Genomic DNA, 19,556 nt, shown 5'->3' on the forward strand with positions numbered 1-19,556 from the left:
CCAGCAAACTATCACATGATAACCCTTCTGAATACAGAGGCCAAACCCTTTGCTAGCCTGCTACTTACAGACCTACTGCAGTGGGCCTATGACAATCACATTGTCCCCCCAAATCAAACTGGGTTCACCCAAGGGGCTGGCACATCAATTAAGATTCTGGAATTATCTTTAATAATGGACAGCTCAAGCACAAAAAGCAACTGCTCTACTCATGTTACATAGATTATAAGGCTGCGTTTGATTGTGTGAACCGCAACCTTCTTTGGCAAAGTTATCATCAAGCGGTATCCCAGTTCAACTTCTAAAAGCCAAACAGTTCCTGCAGATGCTCACCTGGGCAAAGGTGAGAAACATAGACGGTTCCATCCTGTCCAGGTGTTAAATGAAGGAGGTTCCATGAAGGTAAGGTTTCTTGCATAAATTAAGTGAGATAAAGACACCCACGACCGAGAGTTCCCGATGCGTGCAAAGGACACCAGCAACTGACTCAACGTTCCCCGAGTCTTCGCACACATCGTTCCAGCCTCAATCGTGGAACAACATTCAAGTGAATACAGATAAATACTTTTACACAGAGCATCCACACACTGCATTATAATACGGGGATGCTCTCATATTCCACCAGGGAAATACAAACATCTAAGGGCCTAAAGCAAGGCTGCATTTTGGCGCCATGTCTGTTTAACCTTTTTTTAACCAACTTAGCTTCCACCCTGGACACAGTAAATTTGCATTCCCCAAGTTAGGTCCTATGCACATCTCAAACTTGCTATAAGTGGATGATGTGATCCTGCTTAGCCAGACCAAAATGCCTCAACCAACGGAATGACAATAAGTATGAAGAAAACTAAGATCGTGGAAGCCAGCAGCACGATCAATAAAATCCATAAATGGTTCCTACATGGTGAACAATTGGAGTTGGCAAGAACCAAATTATATTTAAGGGTACTATTTGATGAAAGAGGCTCCTTTCAACAACATAGGAAAGGCCTGATGTGGAAAGGGAACACCTTGAGCCTAGCTTTCCTTACCTTACAACGAGGTCTGGCCGGCCCATGCTTTTTACCTCGGCTGAAAGTAATAGTAGCAAAACTCATCCCATGCATTTCTTATGGAAGCGAAGCCCTCCTCGGTTGAGATGGACCAGTCATAAACTTAATTTTAACTAAAGCATTTAGATCACTGTTTAATCTCCCCCAAACACTTCACCTGCACAGATAAGGCTAGAGTTTGGCTTACCAAATCAATCAATCGCAAGAAAAGGAGCATATATAAAAACATGGATCGTAATCAGGTCTGCCATGGAATATCAACTGTGCCAAGCGCTTTGGCAGGAAATACAAACAAATAAAATTGCAACTGCTCACCGTTACCTCGATTTGGCCATTAATGATTTAGGTATTTGTGATATATGGGAAAGCTCTCCATCTCCAATCACCTTCAAAAATCTGGTTAATGGCATTGTGAAAAAAAACTTCTGTGTTAATAGACAAAGAGATTTTATCGTCCAGATCATATGCCTGGACTATCCTAAATGGGTACAAGACACTTCAACCTCAATCTTAACTAGAGACTGGGTGGTCAAGTCATCTAAAAATTGATTTTATGCTCACTATTTTGGGTTTTTTCCCGGGGAAATCGATGGCAAGTCTTGGAAAAGGACAGTACAAAGGACTGGTGCAGACTCTGTAATTCTGGAGTAGAAGGCATTATACACATTACATGTCTTTGCCCTGTCTTATTCCAAGAAAGGAAGTTACTGCTGAAAACCCCTTTTAATTAAAGTTGGATATGGACATGTAGGAAGGCAGTAATTGCAAGTCTAAAAGTTACAGACCCTATTTTGAACTGTCGATATACAAAATTCAGAAGACTTGCCGGGAAAAAGTTGATCACTATCAATGCCAAGCAGTGTTAAACAAAATCCCATCCCCCTTTCTCTACTATCTCTGCACTCTCGTAACTGCACTTTGCTATAATATGCACTTTGCTCGATGTGCCTCTGTGTGTGTTACTTAAACTAAGTCGTAAGGTTGCACCTAAGATGATAACTCGTTTTTTCGGTCAAACCTAGGGGCAGCGCGCATGAGCTGCTCGCTCTGCGAGGCATGCTGTATTGCAGTATGCTCTTGAAGCCCTGCCCACTCTCCGCCCATATTTGTCATTGGCTTATGTCATTGCCCTTCATAAATGCTGGCTTCTGATCCGTATATAGGCTTGTTAGTCCTTCCTTAGTACCGCCTTGTCTTCACTTGTAACCTCTCACGAGGACTGGCCCTTTTACTTCGGTTGTTACACAGTCTGCTTTATAAGTTGGTGAGCACTATTTTCTTTAATGCTCTTCGACCTATTCCACCCATGACAACAACATCGGAGCACCCGCCCGCTTTTTTGTAAATAGATATATATTTTCATTCAAATTACAGCACGGTCCGCTGTGAAGCGGCTGCGCTTATTTAATTATTTAATATACGGCATGGTCCACTTTCACTTTAACGGCCGCGCTACAAAGTTTTTGAAATTACTTTTTCTTTTTTAAACTTTGGGTGAAAGCACCATACGCGCTTTCACTATAATGGTGGCCATGCCCCTTTGTTTAGAAGCTGCTCATGGTAACCTGAATAAGTGAGCAGCGTCTAAAAAAGGGGCATGGCCACCATTATAGTGGTCTGGCATTCGCGAGAGTTTGAGCTCTTGGTATTAAAAACAACAATGCCTTTTATATATGTGTTCCTTGAAAAAACACTTGAATAAAAGGCATTGACATTTTCAATGAAAATAGCTTAAACGCTCGCAAATGCGAGACGTATTGCATTGAAAATGCTTGTTATACTATGTCATACATAACATTATTTCACATTATTATGAAATTGAATTTTAAGTTGTGTTGCATAATTTAAAAAAAGAAAATGCACTAATGAGCTTTTATAAACTTCTATAGTTAAGATTTTAAATAACTTTACAATAAAAGCTGACTTGACTTTATTTAAGAACTATGTGATGCTTACTCCAGCCTTTTAAGTTTATGGAAAAACGCTAACTTACTTTACTTGGATTAAAAAAAAAAATGCAACATTGGTAAGATTGCACATGATGGTAGAGAAGTTGTGTTAAGAGGCAACTCAACTCCCAACATTTGGGACGTGCAGCTACTGGCATGACGTGCATGCTTCCGCTTAAGATGGCATGCACTGCCCTCTTCCAGGAGCCGAGCTGTAGCGGCCATGTTAGTGCTGTTCTACTGTAACTGTAAGCATCAATGTCTTCGGCTGGACTGGTTGGCAGGGTAACAAGCAGAATAATAGAACCCATCCCGAAACGTCTGTGACAACAGCAGATCGCAAAGCGTGGGCGCGACAGCTGCCAGCAACCATTCTCAAGCCACCATAGCACCTGGCTTGCAGAAGCGATGCGCCTTAGTGATAAAACCACTTAAACATATGGATACTGTGGTTCCCCTGGAGGAGACAACAGTCAAAAAGCTTGATCACCGAAGGCAGAGGGGGAAATGTATTGTCTAAGGTCTTAAAAAACGTTCTACCCAGCATCACATTAGCGGACACCATTTTCTGGATGTCTCTTGAGCCAGAACTGTCTACCACCTCTTCATTCTTTCTTGCTAAACAGACACCATTCTACATAACCCTAAAAATACCCAGAGATAAAGCATAAACCGTATAACTTTTATAGAGTACTTTTTCAGGCCAAGAATATCTTCCTTGTAAACTATGCAACAAGCATTACAAAGCCAAAAGGTATGGGTTTAATGTGCTAACACATGCAGTATAAGCACCTTAGAGCAAGTTACTCAAAAGGCAGCCCACAGGAGGGGTCTTAGAGGGCTATCATTGTAAACAGGTCCATCATGCAGTTCAGAGGAAGCACTGTAGTGGAGGTGGAAGGATACTACCGAATAGCCAGTAGCATTGAGTGAGAGATGAATGCTCCACTGGGCTGAGCCAAGGCGTATTGACAAAGTTGCAAGTCAATGGCTGTAAGAGGCCCATCAAAGAAAGCTGATAGTCTAAAGGGGTGGACAGAAGGCCCTCTCTATGTATACTGTAAGCAGCAGGTCTCATTGACAGCGGAATTGTCAAATCCAAACCTAATAAATGGAATTCTTTACACATAGATGGCATCATCCCCTGGGATTCTCTTATGATGATGATAAAAAACTAAAGCAGTGGAATGGAGATCTTCAGCCACCATACACTATCCCCAAAAATCTGTTTGCCTCAAAATAGAATTTTATTTCATATGCAGACAAGCCAATTGTTGCTTCTCTGAATCAATGCAGATTTTAGGTTTCCCTTAAAAGCCTATTGGTTCTTCTTATGGCTATGTTGGCAATCACGTTAAATGCTGTACCTGTCTCGTGTCTGCTTCTCTTCAATGTCACCAATCTTTTATACATGTTTTTCATTTATCTTTTTATTCTAGTTTTTTGTGGCCATAGCAGAGCATTTATTAAGGAAGCCCAGATGCAGCACACTCTGATCTGTCCTGCCTACACATGGCCCTTATTTATTTGGTGTTTTTATGACATGCTTTCAGTTACTTTGTGGCGTTGGGCATTTTCGGCGAAAGCTTAGAGTGCAAAAGTGGGGACCAAGTCTGATATTTCACATTCACGACTAATGTTCATGAGTAAAGTCCCTAGTGTGTTGCATGTTGAATCCTTCGTCTACGGCAGTTGGTAGGTAGGAAAAGAATCAGGACAAACCACAAGTCCTACAGGAGTTGGGAGTCACCGACTATCACATGGCTGGTGTGCAGTGCAGGATTCCACCATCACCGTGCCCTGGCCAGGCATGAACCTCTTTCACACTGACCACTCAGAACTGGTTATGGGTTTACACTAAGTAAGGAAAGCAGGGGTATAGTTAGTGCTTAATTTGAGCTGGTGGTTTCTGGTGCTCAGCACCAGCACCTAATTGTCAGCACCGATGCTTGTGACAGTCTCCCAGAAGGTAGCGCTTTCTGGCTAATTTAGAGATGACCACAACAACAGTTAGATATTAACTAAATATACCTTAAAAATGACTATTATATGCTGCCCAAGTCATTATCATAGCTTTGGGGGGGGGTGTAATAGTCTGATTGTCACACTTGTAGGAGCGTGATGGTTAGTAGTTATGTTGTTGCTATCACTGGCAGCATGGCATGGGCAATATGTAGTGCAAGCTGCAGTGGCCTCCTGACGACAGCCCTGGCACTTATTTTTTTTTACAAATTAAGCACTGGGCATAGTTATCGGAAGTGCCGCTGATGCAGTGGTACTGGGGTCCAGGGCTATGAGGGCCCACTGGACCCCTCAGAGTCCTGGCTATGACGTGGTTATGTTTTGCTACCAAATTAAAGGATGGGGGCCCAATTTGCCTACAATAGGATGCTGGCGTCTTTACTAGTAGGATCGGTATAGCACAAACCTAGCCAAGGAGGCAGCGGGGTGCTGTACAAGGCCAAAGGCAAGCGTACAGGTAATGAGCGACAGGAGAGGGAGCTGGGCAACAGATTATTACTGCATTGTGATTTAATGTTCGTGGTGCTCTTTGTTACATTTTAAGCTTTCCACTGCACCTTACAAAGGTTTGTTCCACGCCTTATTCAAAGTGAACCACAAAAATATAACAACGACCATTTGTGACTTTAAAACTTGGCCATTCTGATTTGCAAACCAGGCGTGCAAAAAGGCTAATCTGGCGTCTATGGGCAGCACACGGCACACACTTTTGAAAAACGTATTATTAAAAACGCCAATATATTTTGTTATTTGTCTTGAGTATACAACAGCCACATGTACTCCTCAGTCAGCCAGGAGTGGTACAGGATTGTATCTTCCGCCCTTGCTGGAACCATTTCACCAGTACCTCCTGCACCTCTTCACCCTCAACCCTACTAAAGCAAGGCTCCTGACTGCCTCCTCCGACACGTACGCTTTGTTTCACCAGTGTATCCTGTAACACCCTTACACAATGGCTTTCTTCTGTGTCCCCACCCTACGCGGCGTAATCCTCTTGCACAACCATTCTTTGTTTCCTCTACCAACCATTGCTTTCCTGGTCACTGCAGAATCCCTTTCTTTCACACCAGCAGTGAGGTGTTCCCACCCATCCTACACTAAGCCAGGTTCTCTGTCCACAAATGTAGTCACCAGTCTGTGCTGGGCAGTTTATCAGAGAAGCCAATTCATTAGGAGGTAATGAGTGGACGATGGTCAGGGGAGATTATTTTCTGCTATGCACCAGGGTTGAAGGCCTCAACCTTACCCGGTGGATTAAATTTAGTTAATGCCATTATGTTTACAGAAAATGCGAGAGTAGTGAGAACTCCTCCAGGTGAGAAAAGCAGGCTCCATTGGTCTATAAACTGTGGTTTGGTGAAGCAAAAGCCATAATCGTGGCTACCTATGCCGATGGCGTTTGCAATGTGGGGCTAGTAAGAGGACGATGGCGCAGAACGTGAGGGGCTAAAGACAGGAAATGCCTACACCCCATCCACATGAAAAGTGACCAGCGTTCAGAGGGTGAGCACCGGAAAGGTTATGGGCGATTCGCTCTGCAACGCTGGCAGCCATATTTCGGTTGTATATGTACATCATTGAACAGAGAGACAGAAAGTGATGAAAATGAAAAAGAGAGGGAGGCGTTAATGAGAGAATGTGTGTGTGCGTGTGTGTTTGTGTATGTAATAGTTCAGGCGAGAAGGTAATTTACGGGCACTCAAAGCTCAGCACAGTGAACCATCCAATGTAAAATGCGGCGTGCGCTGCAGAGATGGACATCCTTTCAGAATAAACCTGCTTCAACTAACCTGTGACCAGATGAAAAGCATTACTTAATTGGTACAAATCCCAGAAAATTGGAATATTCGTTAATCGAATTGTGGATGTCTTCAGGAGGAGGAAAAGTCACAATTCTGTGGAAAAGGACTTATTTGTGAGTGACATCAAGTTTTAAGCAGCAGATGCACTGGAGTCTGATGGGAGGACAATGATCCATCTATGCGGTGCTTCTAGTAAAAACCAAAATCACCATAGGTCTGTCCATTTTACTCCAGCCACCGTCGATCTACACCCCATAGAAGAGAGATGCACACACAAACTGGTGTATCTGGACCTCAACATCACAACTGCAGATACAGTCTTTCCATTTGTGGAAGCAGCTACACAACACAGATTCCCTCCAGCCATGCAGACCTCACCTGGACTGCATGCCAATGATTTTGAAACACACAACAAAACTACTCGCTGTCTGTGCTTACCGAACAATATCTCATCCATGGAAAGAGCGCCAACTCGAGAGAGCTCTGGTCATCACACAAATATTCTCAACGGTGTTTGGAAAGCATCTGTTTAAGGGCATTTACCCAACACTTTTATGTTAGTCTGCAACCCATGAAACACATCCAATTCTTCCCAATTTAACATTTTCCATCAATAATACGATTGATGCAAAGCACCGGGTGTCACACTGCAATGGCCTCTGCAGGGAGAGCCTGTCTATCTTGCGCGAAATGAAGAGTGTACATTGAAGCTGGGCGCCCAGCTGGGAGAAACACGTGCTTCATAAAATATTTAAAGAGAAGAAATAAATAAATGAAGAAGTGGATGCCAGAAAGCACCGGCAGGGAAGACACTTGTTGATCGGATACAAAAAAAGAGCACAACCTACGCCATTTCCTGCACGCTAAGTAAAAACGTACAGAAGGCAAGCCTCTCTCTACTTAAGTGTAATTCTGAAAGCACTATGTTATTCTCCATCACACACACCGAAAGTCGACCAACACAATGGAAACACCACAGAGACCCCCTCCACCTACCTCTCTGGCTGTCCCATACATACAGCTCCTTTATCCCCAGCTCGTTCAGGGACTTGGCGGGGTCCAGGGCCTCCTTGGTGACATTGTCCCGCAGGAGGATGGTGTGGGACGGGCTGGACTCGCACTTCTCGCAGATGGGCGACAGCAGCTCCCGCACTGGCACCTGGGGGTTCACCCGCAGCACCGTCTTCTGCGTCCGGAGAAAGTTCACCACCAGCCGGACTGACTTCTGTGAAGACAGAAGAAGAGGGGATGTCAGTCACCCGGGCGCGAGCTCCCACTGACACAGCCGGAGCAGTAAGTGCAACACCTTTCTATTCTCACCGGGTCCTTTACATGCGAGCCTCGTGACTCACGAGAGGTGGGAGGGGCTCGCGACAGAGAGAGATTCCTTCGCCTCGACCCGAGGCTGGCCCTTCTTATTTCTGATTAAAGACATAATCTTCCTAACAATGCGCTAGGGAGGCTTCCCTCACAGACAGGTGAATCACCGCTGCAGGTGAACTCACGGGGGAGCATAGGAGGGCGAGCTATGTAGAGCTGCAGCCAAACATACACTCCCTCTTCAGAGCATGGAATGCACCATACACGCCTATAGGTAAAACAACCCTTGTGTGCCACAAAGACAGAACAGGCGATCCGGGCACTCTTTGTTTTGGAATGAATAGTATCAAATGTCACACTTGTCTCATAGGAGGTGGAACATTTTAGAATCCCCATGACACCAGGAAACGTCTCCGTCCGCATGCAGTATGCAACACTAACGCACTGGCGCTACCTGCAGCAACATCTTGTGTTCCTGGGCTACAGAAAATATAAATCGCAAGCCTTGGGGCACAGGGCGCCTAACAAGACTGGTGCCCGGTGACTTTTGGCACCTGCCACCAAATCGGACACGCGCATGCAGTCCTTGCCTCCCTGACTCTGTTTATATATGCGGAAACCACACCCTTCAATATAAAATTGTGTTTTTAGGAAGTATTTTGTTTTATGTATTTAGTGGAACTGGCTTGCATGTCCCCACTTTACACTGCTGTCCACTAGACACATCTGCCAACAGTACAAGCTCAAAATGCAGACACCAAAAAAGGCCCTTCACAGACATTTAGCTACTATCCCCCAACGCTGAAGACAAGCGCAAAGCACAGCCAAACAAAACACCCTTCAAATGAGCCGCTTAATTGTCTTTTGCACCCAGGATGTCAGATGTTAACAACAACACCGGTGATGTCATTAATGCTCATTATATTTACTTACCTGCTATGTGGATCCCTGGAAAGCTGTTCTGCTTGAAAGTTGACAAGATCACCTCTCATGGAAATCTGAGACTTCTTAAAAAAGTGCCACCCTTATGTCTCATGTTCTCACTGAGTCAACAGTTCAACAAGGTCATCAAAGTCATTACTGGAGACAAGAACCACGAGGTAGTTTCAAGTGGAAGTAGTAAGAAAACAAAAGGAAAGAAGAGAGAGTGGCAAACTACATAAACCACAGCTCTCCCAATGCCATGAAGGTGAAGCTACAGGTGCTTAACTTATTCCTCCACCGAAGGCAAATAAAAGTGCAAGGCCCTACTGACAGTGATTTATGAAGCATTGTGCTCTCTTCTGGTGAGGAAGTGCGGGCTGTGAAAGGGCATCAAAGCATCTCTGACTAACTGAAGTGTATTAAACTACCTTTGCCACCAAGTAATGGCTGGCCCCAAAGCCACTCTGAGAGTTATGGATAAAAGGGAATGGAAGTCAGCAGAAAACATTCTAAGTAACTCTCTCTTCGTTAGTGGTAGCCCCATATGACACTCTTTGAAGGATGTCACTAGCCAATAGTCTTAAAATAGGCATATTTTTTAACTATATAAAAGGCCATATTTTGAACATATAGAGGATTATGAACAAACTATGAAAGGAAACAGATGTGTCAGATATTTCTTAATCTCCTTAGAAGACACTTGAGGTAAAAAAGATGTATATAAGCACAGACTGCAAACAGATAAATATAAATGTCAAAATCTGCTCGGGACAAGTTGTATTAAATATTAATACATTTTTAAAGGAAACAAAATGGCCCCATTGCTCACCAAGTAAAGGGAGTTATTGCAATGAAAGACATAAGCCAGGGATCTGCACTCTTGAACTCTAAGTTTATTTCGTGGTAAAAGGTATGGAAACTGAGGAGAGTGGTACCTACCACTAATGTTCATTTTTAACGCTGCATACGTTCAATGCCACGTACTCCCACAAAACCCTCTTTCCCACCCACCGGCTTACTGGTGAAAAGGTGGCTATGTCCAGCTACGACTGGGGAAGTTAGTGACCGTGCAGAACCCTGGCTAATAACTAGCATGGATGAACTATTATAAGACACCTAAATTGGTCATCTTCATAGTTCTCTAGTTTCCAAGGATAAACACTTCTTTGCAGAAGGTGGCGCTAAAAAACACAAAATAAATGGGCATAGCAGAACTCATAGCAGAACAAGTACCAGAACTCAACGGGAATAAAGGCTGTGGAAAAAGCAAGACATTCTGAACTATAGCTTAATCAACTCAAGAATCTGTTCTTTGGTATATCTGAAAAATGTGTGACAAGGAGACCATGTTGCAGAACTTCGGATCTCTGAATAGCCACATATCTCACAAAGGTTGGAGTGAAGCATAGAAAGGAATTAACAAATTTGAACACATACTGTAGCCAATCATTTTAACGTTTGTTACCAGATTTGAAAATTTTCCCTGTGGAACATGTCTAAAAGGAAGAACTACTGAACTCCAGAGAAAATGTCTGGATGCACCATTTAAAATCATTGCATTCAGATGGCCTGAACATCATTGATAATACCACCTCATTGCTGCATATCTCAAAATATTTCAGAACTGCATTGATCCCACATTCCAAATGGAATCTTCACTCATGATTTCGTGTGAAAATCCAGCAGTGTCAGCCGTGCAGCCACTAAGCATACAATCTTGCACTACCTGAGGAAGGCGGAAAAGGAAACAAAATATATTTTTGTTCTCTGTTGAGTCATCTGTTTGAGTGACTTCTTTCTTGGATATTTTATTTCTTTGTGGCTCATTGCATCCTTTGGGAATTAGAGTTTTGCCCTGGCTGGCTCCGGGTTTCTTGTAATCCTTCACCTTCAACTATATTGTTTCTGGAATTACAAAACTGTATCCTCTTTGGACCCGACACTCAAGCCAGAAGCAACCACCATGTATTCTAGATATGCACTGTTCATCCAGGAGAAAATCAGTAAGTGCCAATTTACAATAGAACATTTACAAATGTATTGAAAACTTAAAGCCTATCCCTCCTGATCTTGTGATCCTTCATCTTCAGATAGATGTATAGATAGATAGATAGATAGATAGATAGATAGATAGATAGATAGATAGATAGATAGATAGATAGATAGATTGGTTGACAAATACAGGCAAAAACAAATCGTATGTGTCACTGGTACAGCAGTAGTCCTGCAGGAACCTGCAGGTCATCCTGTGTAGTACTACAGTCCTCCCTAGGTACGGCCACTCAAACGTCACCATCATGGTACCCAATATTAGCTTTATCGGGTAAAGCTTGTACGGTCCCACAGCACCACTTAAGTGAACCTTGGGTGGTGGCACTGCTGGAGTACTGTGGTACCATAAAAAATGTAAAATAGATAGTCAAATGTGCAGTGGGCGTCTGCAGGGGGATTGGCCTTCTGCGGGTGTTGGCCAGATGCAGTGGGGGTTGAGGCCAACACTGAGCTGAGCTTGGCCGATGAAGACCCCCCCACAGTGCAAGGCCTACAACTGTGCGCAGCGGGATGTTGGCCACCCATGGGTGCTGGGCATAGTGAGGGTGAAGCTGGAGTGCGTGTACTGCAGGAGTACCATGGTATCAGGAAAAAAAACAAGTAAAAAAAAAATGTGGGTTGGGGATCTGTGGAGGGTTGGGGGTAGCGTTAGACCAGAGGCAAGGCCCTGCTTAGAACCGCCTGCTGCACATGGCCAAAGGACATGCAGAGGTTGGTCATGCACGGGGGAAGTTGCCCACCCAGGCAGGTTTGGCTCGGGCTAGGCCCTGCAACCAACTCCCCCCTGTGCATGGCGAAGACTTTGCGCACTGGGGGTGGGAGGTGGCCTTTGGCCACCACAACGGAGCTATAGCACAGGACCTGGACAGAGGCCAGACTTGGCTTCCAATCCTCACTGGACACGGCTGAAAGACCTGTGTAGTAAGATAGCTGGCTGAATATGGTAAAACAAATAGAAATTCACTGAAAAAAAGTTTAAAGTGACTTTATAGTTAGGTATGGTACTAGGCTCTTACCTTAAGTTAAAAAAAACCCAGTAATTAGCTGAAAAAAACAAAGGTTAAAGTGACGTGATAGTTAGGTATGGTAATAAGATCTGTTGGCATGGTGGGAAAAAAACAATAGACTGGAATGCTGCCCGTGTAAGTGGATGAGAATGATTCAATTATTTCAACCATACCTTTTTTGAATTCTTCAAAGCTTAGTACAAACCGGACGGAGAACCACTGGCACAGTACCTACTTGCCTGAGGCAAGGAAATGTTACACCCAAGTCCTAGCAACAGACAAACGAGTGATACGATCAACAAAGTGCAGAAATTACTCATGCATGGATTGACCAAACTGTCAACTCGACCACAAGAATCATTCAGTCATGAAACAGCTGGCAGCTCCTCTGGATAATTATTTATCACAATAGAGAGTGAGAGAGAAGCAGATCAGTTGCAATCTCCCAAGAAAACCTTTTCTCACATATGAGCAACTGCTGTCACATAAGTTCCCTACCAGGTCTCATGCATTCCCTAAAAGCAAGCAAGACGATGTGCCAGGTGCTTAGGTAACGTAATGTTGTCCCTTGTCAGACCTCAGGGTAATGAGGTATTGAATATGCTACTTACCAGTATGCATCTGTTCTTGGCATGTAGGGCTGCTGACATTCATATCTGTGCATAGATCGCCGCCTAGTGTTGGGTCCGGATGTTTGCACGTTGTTGTCCTGGAAGAGTCTTCGAAGTATCCTGAGATAGGTGACTCCTCCCCTGGACCACAGTGCGCATGGGCATCCTCTCCATCCTCAGATTGTTTTTCGCCATTGTGGCAGTGATGGAGTAGATACAGAAAGTGATGACCATGCTATACAGGAATTCTGAGAGCTGCAGCTGCTACAGGCGCCGGGGAGGAGGGTGGGCGATATGAATGTCAGCAGCCCTACATGCCAAGAACAGATGCATACTGGTAAGTAGCATATTCAGTTCGAGGCATGTGGGCTGCTGAATTCATATCTGTGCATAGAATACATAGCAGTACCTCCCATTAGCGGCGGCTACCAGTGCCAGCTGCAGCGGTCTGAAAAAGAGTTTTGAGAACAGCCTGTCCTACAGCTGCCTGCTGTTTTGATTGCACATCTACACAATAGTGTTTGGTAAATGTGTGTGTAGTGGACCAGGTGGCTGCTCTACATATATCATGCAAAGGAATGTTTCCCAGGAAAGCCATGGAGGCCCCTAACTTACGTGTTGAGTGGGCTCGTGGGGGAATCGTTAATGTGCGTTTAGCTTTTTGATAGCAAATTTGAATACATTTAACGATCCATCTGGCTATACCTGCTTTGGAGATGGCGCTACCCTTGTGGTGTGGGGCAAAGGCAACGAAAAGTTGTTTTGTTTTCCTAAAGACTTTAGTCCTGTCTATATAGTACATGAGGGCTCTCTTTACATCTAGTTATGGAGTGCTCTTTCTGCGACAGTTTGTGGGTTTTGAAAGAACACAGGCAGTTCAATGGTTTGATTCATGTGGAACTGCGATATCACCTTGGGCATGAATTTGGGGTTGGTACGTAGTAAGACCCTGTTGGCGTGAACCTGTATGAATGGCTCTTGAACGGTTAGTGCTTGGAGTTCACTAACTCTCCTCAAAGAAGTGATTGCTACTAGGAAAGCTACTTTCCAGGTGAGGAATTGAATCTCGCATGAGTGTAGAGGTTCAAAGGGTGGACCCATCAGGCGTGTGAGGACCAAGTTGAGGTTCCACATTGGAGCTGGTGGGTGGCTTGGAGGAGTTACTCGTTTGAGTCCTTCCAAGAATGCTTTGATGGCAGGCACTCTGAATAAAGAGAGGTGCTGCCTGTTCTGGAGATAGGCTGATATTGCGGTCAAATGGACACGTATTGAGGTGTACGCCAGATTGCATCGGTATAGGTGTAAGAGGTAACAAATTATGTTTTGGATGGATGCGTCTAGCGGGTTAATGTCATTATTATTGCAATAAATGACGAACCTTTTCCATTTGGCTGCATAACAAGCTCTGGTAGTGGGTCTTCTAGCTTCCTTATTGATGTCCATACAGTCAGGTGGCAGGTTTAGGTAGCCAAACTCTAGGACTTCAGGAGCCAGATTGCCAGGTTCAGCTGTTGCGGATCTGGGTGCTGAATCTCTCCATGGTTCTGCGTCAAATGCGCAGGTTTGATCCGCAGCCTTCGATGCGGCACCACGGAAAGTTCGAGAAAGGTGGTGTACCATGGTTGGCGTGCCCATGTTGGAGCAACTAGGACGAGTGTCAGTGAGTGTTGTCTGAGTTTGCGTGCCACCAGCGGTATCAATGGTGCTGGGGGAAAAGCGTACGCAAATCTGCCGGACCAGTTCATCCATATCGCATTGCCCTGCGACTGCGGATGTGGGAACCTGGCGGCAAAGCTTTGGCATTTTGCGTTTTCGCTTGTGGCGAATAGGTCTATCTCTGGATGACCCCACTGTTGGAAGTACGGTTGGAGTACTGACGGATGTAGCTCCCACTCGTGCATCTGGTGGCTGTGTCTGCTGAGCAGATCCGCCATCTGATTGTCCTTGCCGGGGAGGTGTTCCGCCATGAGGAATATGTTCCTCTGAATGGCCCACTTCCACATGCTCTGAGCCAGATGAGACAACTGTGGAGAGTGTGTTCCTCCCTGCTTCTGTATATAGTACATGGCAGTCATGTTGTCCGTCCGGATCAACACGACTTTGTTGCACAAGTGTACTTTGAATGCTTTCATTGCCAGGAAGATTGCCATCAGTTCTAGAAGGTTGATGTGCATCTTCTTTTGCTGTATTGTCCATAGTCCCTGCACTGTGTAATTGAGTACATGAGCTCCCCATCCCTGGAGAGACGCGTCCGCTGTCAGTATTATTTGTGGAACAGGCTCTTGGAACGGTCGGCCCTTGCAAAGGTTTTGTGGATTCCACCAATGCAGAGAGTTGTATGCCCGACCGCTCACCAACACTAGGTCTTTTAGTTGTCCTTGAGCCTGATTCCATTGACGTGCTAAGCATTCCTGAAGCGGGCGCATATGTAGTCTCGCGTGTGGGACTATGAAAATGCAGGAGGCCATCATGCCTATCAGCTGCATGAACACTCGCGCGGGAAGGGAGTGTTGGGGTTTGAACTTGGAAATCAGCATTTGCATGCTGTTGATTCTCACTAAATTTGGCTGAGCTGTGGCTGCCAGAGTGTCTATGGTCGCACCTAGGTACTGTTGTACGTGTGCGGGTTGGAGATGTGATTTCGGGTAATTTAGTGAGAACCCCAGACTGTGAAGAAGGTGAATGGTGCGGGACATGTGGCTGGCACATTGCTGGGCTGACTTTGCCTGAACAAGCCAGTCGTCCAGGTAAGGGTAGACGTGTATGTGTTGCCTCCGTAGATGTGCAGCCACAGTAGCTAGGCACTTTGTGAAAACTCTGGGTGCTGTTGTCACGCCGAAGGGAAGGACTTTGAATTGGTAGTGCCGCCCCTGAATAGTGAACCTGAGATATTTTCTGTGTGAGGGGTGAATGGGTATGTGGAAATACGCATCTTTGAGGTCCAGCGTGGCCAGGAAGTCTCCCTGTTTGAGCAGCGGGAGGACTTGTTGTAGGGTGAGCATGTGGAAATGCTCGGAGAGAATGTAGCGGTTGAGGGGTCTCAGGTCTAGTATAGGTCTGAGTGACCCGTCCTTTTTTGGGATTAAGAAGTACAGGGAGTACACACCCGTACCTTGCTCGCGGATGGGCACGACCTCTATTGCGCCTTTTTCCAGCATACTTAGCACTTCCTGCTGTAATAACGCTAAGTGCTCTGAGGACATAGGACGGTGTTTTGGTGGTATGGTGGGTGGAGTGGAGGTTAATTCTAGGCAGTAACCGTGTTTGATAATATCTTTGACCCACCTGTCCGTGGTGATGGAGTTCCACGTGGACAGGAACCTTTGTAGCCTTCCCCCGACAGGTGTTGTGTGGTCGGGAGGAAGGGAGAGGGCGTCACTGTTTGTTCTTGGGGGAGGACCTGGTATTGCCGTATCCGCGTCCTCTACCCTTTGTGCTGGAGCCACGATATCCACCCCGGATGTTTTTATCGTAAGTACTTTGTGTGTTGCCCTTGTTGAAGGTTTGTTGTGACCCCTGTCCTCTACCTGCTCCTCTATTTCCGGGGCGACGAAAGGAGCCACTCCGAAAGGACTGTGTTTGGAGAGCCCCCATGGACTTTGCAGTGTCTGTGTCCTTTTTAATTTTTTCTAAGGTGGTGTCAACCTCTGGTCCGAACAAGTAGTCGGGGTTGACCGGCTGATTGAGGATGTTATTTTGAACCTCAGGTTTGAATCCGGAGATTCGTAGCCAGGCGTGTCGTCGTAACATGACGCTGGTATTTATTGCTCTAGCAGCTGTATCTGCGGCATCCAGTGCACACTTAATGGATGCGTTTGTGAGGAGTTGTCCCTCCCTGATGAGGATCTCTGCTCCCTCCTTGTATTGGTCAGGGAGATGTTGGAGTAGGGTTTCTAATGTGTCATAGTGGGCGCGATCGTAGCGAGCTAGGAGCGTCTGGGTATTGGCAATACGCCATATATTAGCTGCCTGTGCTGCAACTCGTTTGCCGGAGGTCTCTAGCACTTTGGACTCCTTGTCCGGGGGAGGAGCTTCGCCAGTAGTCTGTGAGTGCGCCCTTTTGCGAGCATTAGCGACTACAATGGAATCTAGAGGCAACTGGCCTCTAATGTACGTAGGGTCCACAGGCGCCGACCTATATTTTTTGTCGATCCTGGGGTTTATTACTCTTGCCCTAGTGGGTTCTTTGAAAATGTCCTTTGCTGGTTTAAGGACACCTTTCAGCATGGGTAGAGTTTTGATATTCCTTTCTGAGGATGCGAAAGTATCCATTAGAAAATCGTCCTCGATTGTGTCAGAGTGGAGCTGCACACCATGATTGGCCGCAGCACGTTCAATGAGGGCGTTGAATGCGGCAGTGTCCTCTGTGGGAGACGTTTTCGCTCCATATAGCTGCGTGTCCTGTGTATCCATAGGCGCACCCGGGTCTACAGGGTCATCCCAAGCCTGGTCAGGGTCCTGTTGGCCTTCAGGGTCCATCTCTCTGGGGTAGGGGACATCGTCACCCATGTAGTCCTCCAAAGCATCGGTTTCGGAGGGTGTCGGAGAGAAGGGCTGTGGATCTAGGTAAGAGGTATGGAGACGTTCGTAAAGAACTGGTTCCGAATCCGCTGGCAGCTTTTTCTTTAACGGGATCCGGTAGGAGTCCAAAGGCTGCTCGGAAGATATTCTCCGTTTCTGGAGCACAAGTCTGCCGGTGTCGGCATCGATGATGTGGGACGGTGACGTCTCCGTAGGAGAACATTCAGCAGGTGTGATCCTAGTTTGGGTGACACGTGTCCTAATTTCAAACAATTTGGGTGCCGTGGATGGTGGCAGTCCAAAAGTGATGTTGGGTATTGCTGGAGAAGCTTTTTGAGCTTTTTTCGGCTCGGAGCCCGACGTGTCCTGGAGGGTTGCCTTTTCTTTGATGCGTTGCAAGGACGCTGCAACTTGTCGAACCTGGAAGGCCGACGGTTCTTTGGCGCCGAGCGGTTCTGCAGAGGCAAGCGTGGACTTCTTCGGGGCCACGGGGCCATCGAGTCGAGGAGAGGTAGTAGCTGTCGAGGACGTCGATGATTGGGCCTTCGGTGCTGCTTTCGGAGCGATGTGCGACGCAGCGGCCATTTTGACCTTTGTGGCCGGAGCCGAGTGTTTCGGTGCCGGGGGCCGAGGCGGCTTGGCGGTACCGATGGCCTTTTTCCGTGGGTCGGCGCCGACGTCGGCTGCTGCGAGTTCGGCACCGAAGTCCCGTTTGGTGCGGTCGGTGCCGACGGGTTTGGCGGGCGTCGAAGGTGTAGAGGGCTTCGATCCGACCAGTGTCACTTTCAGTTTCGGTTTCTGTGGAACCGATACGACTTTCGGTTTCGTTCTCGAGGAAGGGAAACCAGTCATTTTGGGCACTAATGGCTGTCGCTGAATGTCCGAGGCCGGGCCAGATGGCGGGGCCGAAGAACTGCGGGATAGGTCTTGGGTAAGGCCCGAAGGCGATCCCTCGACCGGAGCCATTGACTGACGCACTGGGATATCCTCCGTCTGTACGGGTAGGCCTTGCTCGCCACCGGAGCTACTTTCTTCGGCCCCTAAGGCCTCATCGTAGTCTCCTACCTCGGTGTCGGCTTCTTCTCTGTGAAAGAGTTGTTCTTCGACGTCTTCCGATCCGGAATCGTGTTCGGAAGCAGGGCTGAAGGGTAGGTTCTCCACGCCTTCAACATCTTCGTCCTCGGCGCTGAAGATGTTGGTCGGGGCCGGTGCCGCTTGCTGCGCTTCAAGTCTCGCCGCTCGTCGATTCCGGAGAGTCTTCTTGGATCGGAATCGGGCACAGGCCATACATGTGGATTCGTCGTGATCCGGTGAAAGGCATTTGTTGCACACCGGGTGGACGTCGACATGGGGATATTTCGCATTGCAAACAGGACACCGCTTGAATGGTGTCCTCGATTCCATCGTCGATGTAGGGTCGATGGTCGGATACGATGCGAAAAAGTTGTTGCTGAAGTCAGTAGACTAACAAGTAACTGTCGATACCGATCGGGAACAGTACCGACGCGAACTAAAGGCCTTTTGGCCTGAAAAAAGTTTTTGCTAACTTGAGTCAAGATAAGCACATCTGAACCCAATGGCGGAAAAAAACAATCTGAGGATGGAGAGGATGCCCATGCGCACTGTGGTCCAGGGGAGGAGTCACCTATCTCAGGATACTTCGAAGACTCTTCCAGGACAACAACGTGCAAACATCCGGACCCAACACTAGGCGGCGATCTATGCACAGATATGAATTCAGCAGCCCACATGCCTCGAACCCAAAGATATTGGATTAGACGCCTCACTCACTTATCGTGACATGCTTCATCATAGGCGTCTATCCACACCCGGGTAAGATGGTACTACCCGGGCGGACAGACAGTGGATGGCCAAATTTAGAGACCAATGTGGCCCAATAACAGAATTAATTTGACTTGGGTTGTAGTTAGTAAGAAAGAAGAAAAGACATGTGAGTGCAGTGGTGAGGATACACATTGCCCCAGAAATACATTAAAGAAGGACTTTGTGGCTCATACACATCCATAAGCCTAGACCAAGAGGTCTAAGATTATGGATGTGTATGTCAAGCCTTGGATTTTGCAGTTAGCACTTTCTTTCTTATGCTTGTAAGAATGTTTAGAGGACTGACTGAGTATATCCAAGACTCATAATCAATTCAGAAACTACTGCACTGCAGACAGTGGGAGAGTTGAAAGGTGTGCCAGGACTTCTCCTGGTCACCACACTGCCTAAAGGGGACACTTCAAGAGGTCACAGGTCAGTTTCTTAATTTCTGTAGAATCCACATATTAAT

The 19,556-nt window shown here is 46.3% G+C and overlaps 1 protein-coding gene across 7 annotated transcripts in view; it reads right to left on the reverse strand.

Annotated features, from left to right (window-relative positions):
- COBL (cordon-bleu WH2 repeat protein) overlaps window positions 1–19,556 on the reverse strand; it is a 961,684-nt gene that overhangs the window by 504,630 nt on the left and 437,498 nt on the right. For all 7 annotated transcript variants that reach the window (XM_085607311.1, XM_085607310.1, XM_085607313.1 and 4 more), the window contains one exon: window positions 7,822–8,050. In XM_085607311.1, the coding sequence (XP_085463437.1) occupies window positions 7,822–8,050 (229 nt within the window). The remainder of the gene's footprint in view (window positions 1–7,821; window positions 8,051–19,556) is intronic.

Source organism: Triturus cristatus, chromosome 5_2, assembly GCF_964204655.1.
Source record: "Triturus cristatus chromosome 5_2, aTriCri1.1, whole genome shotgun sequence".
Classification (NCBI taxonomy): Eukaryota; Metazoa; Chordata; class Amphibia; order Caudata; family Salamandridae; genus Triturus; species Triturus cristatus.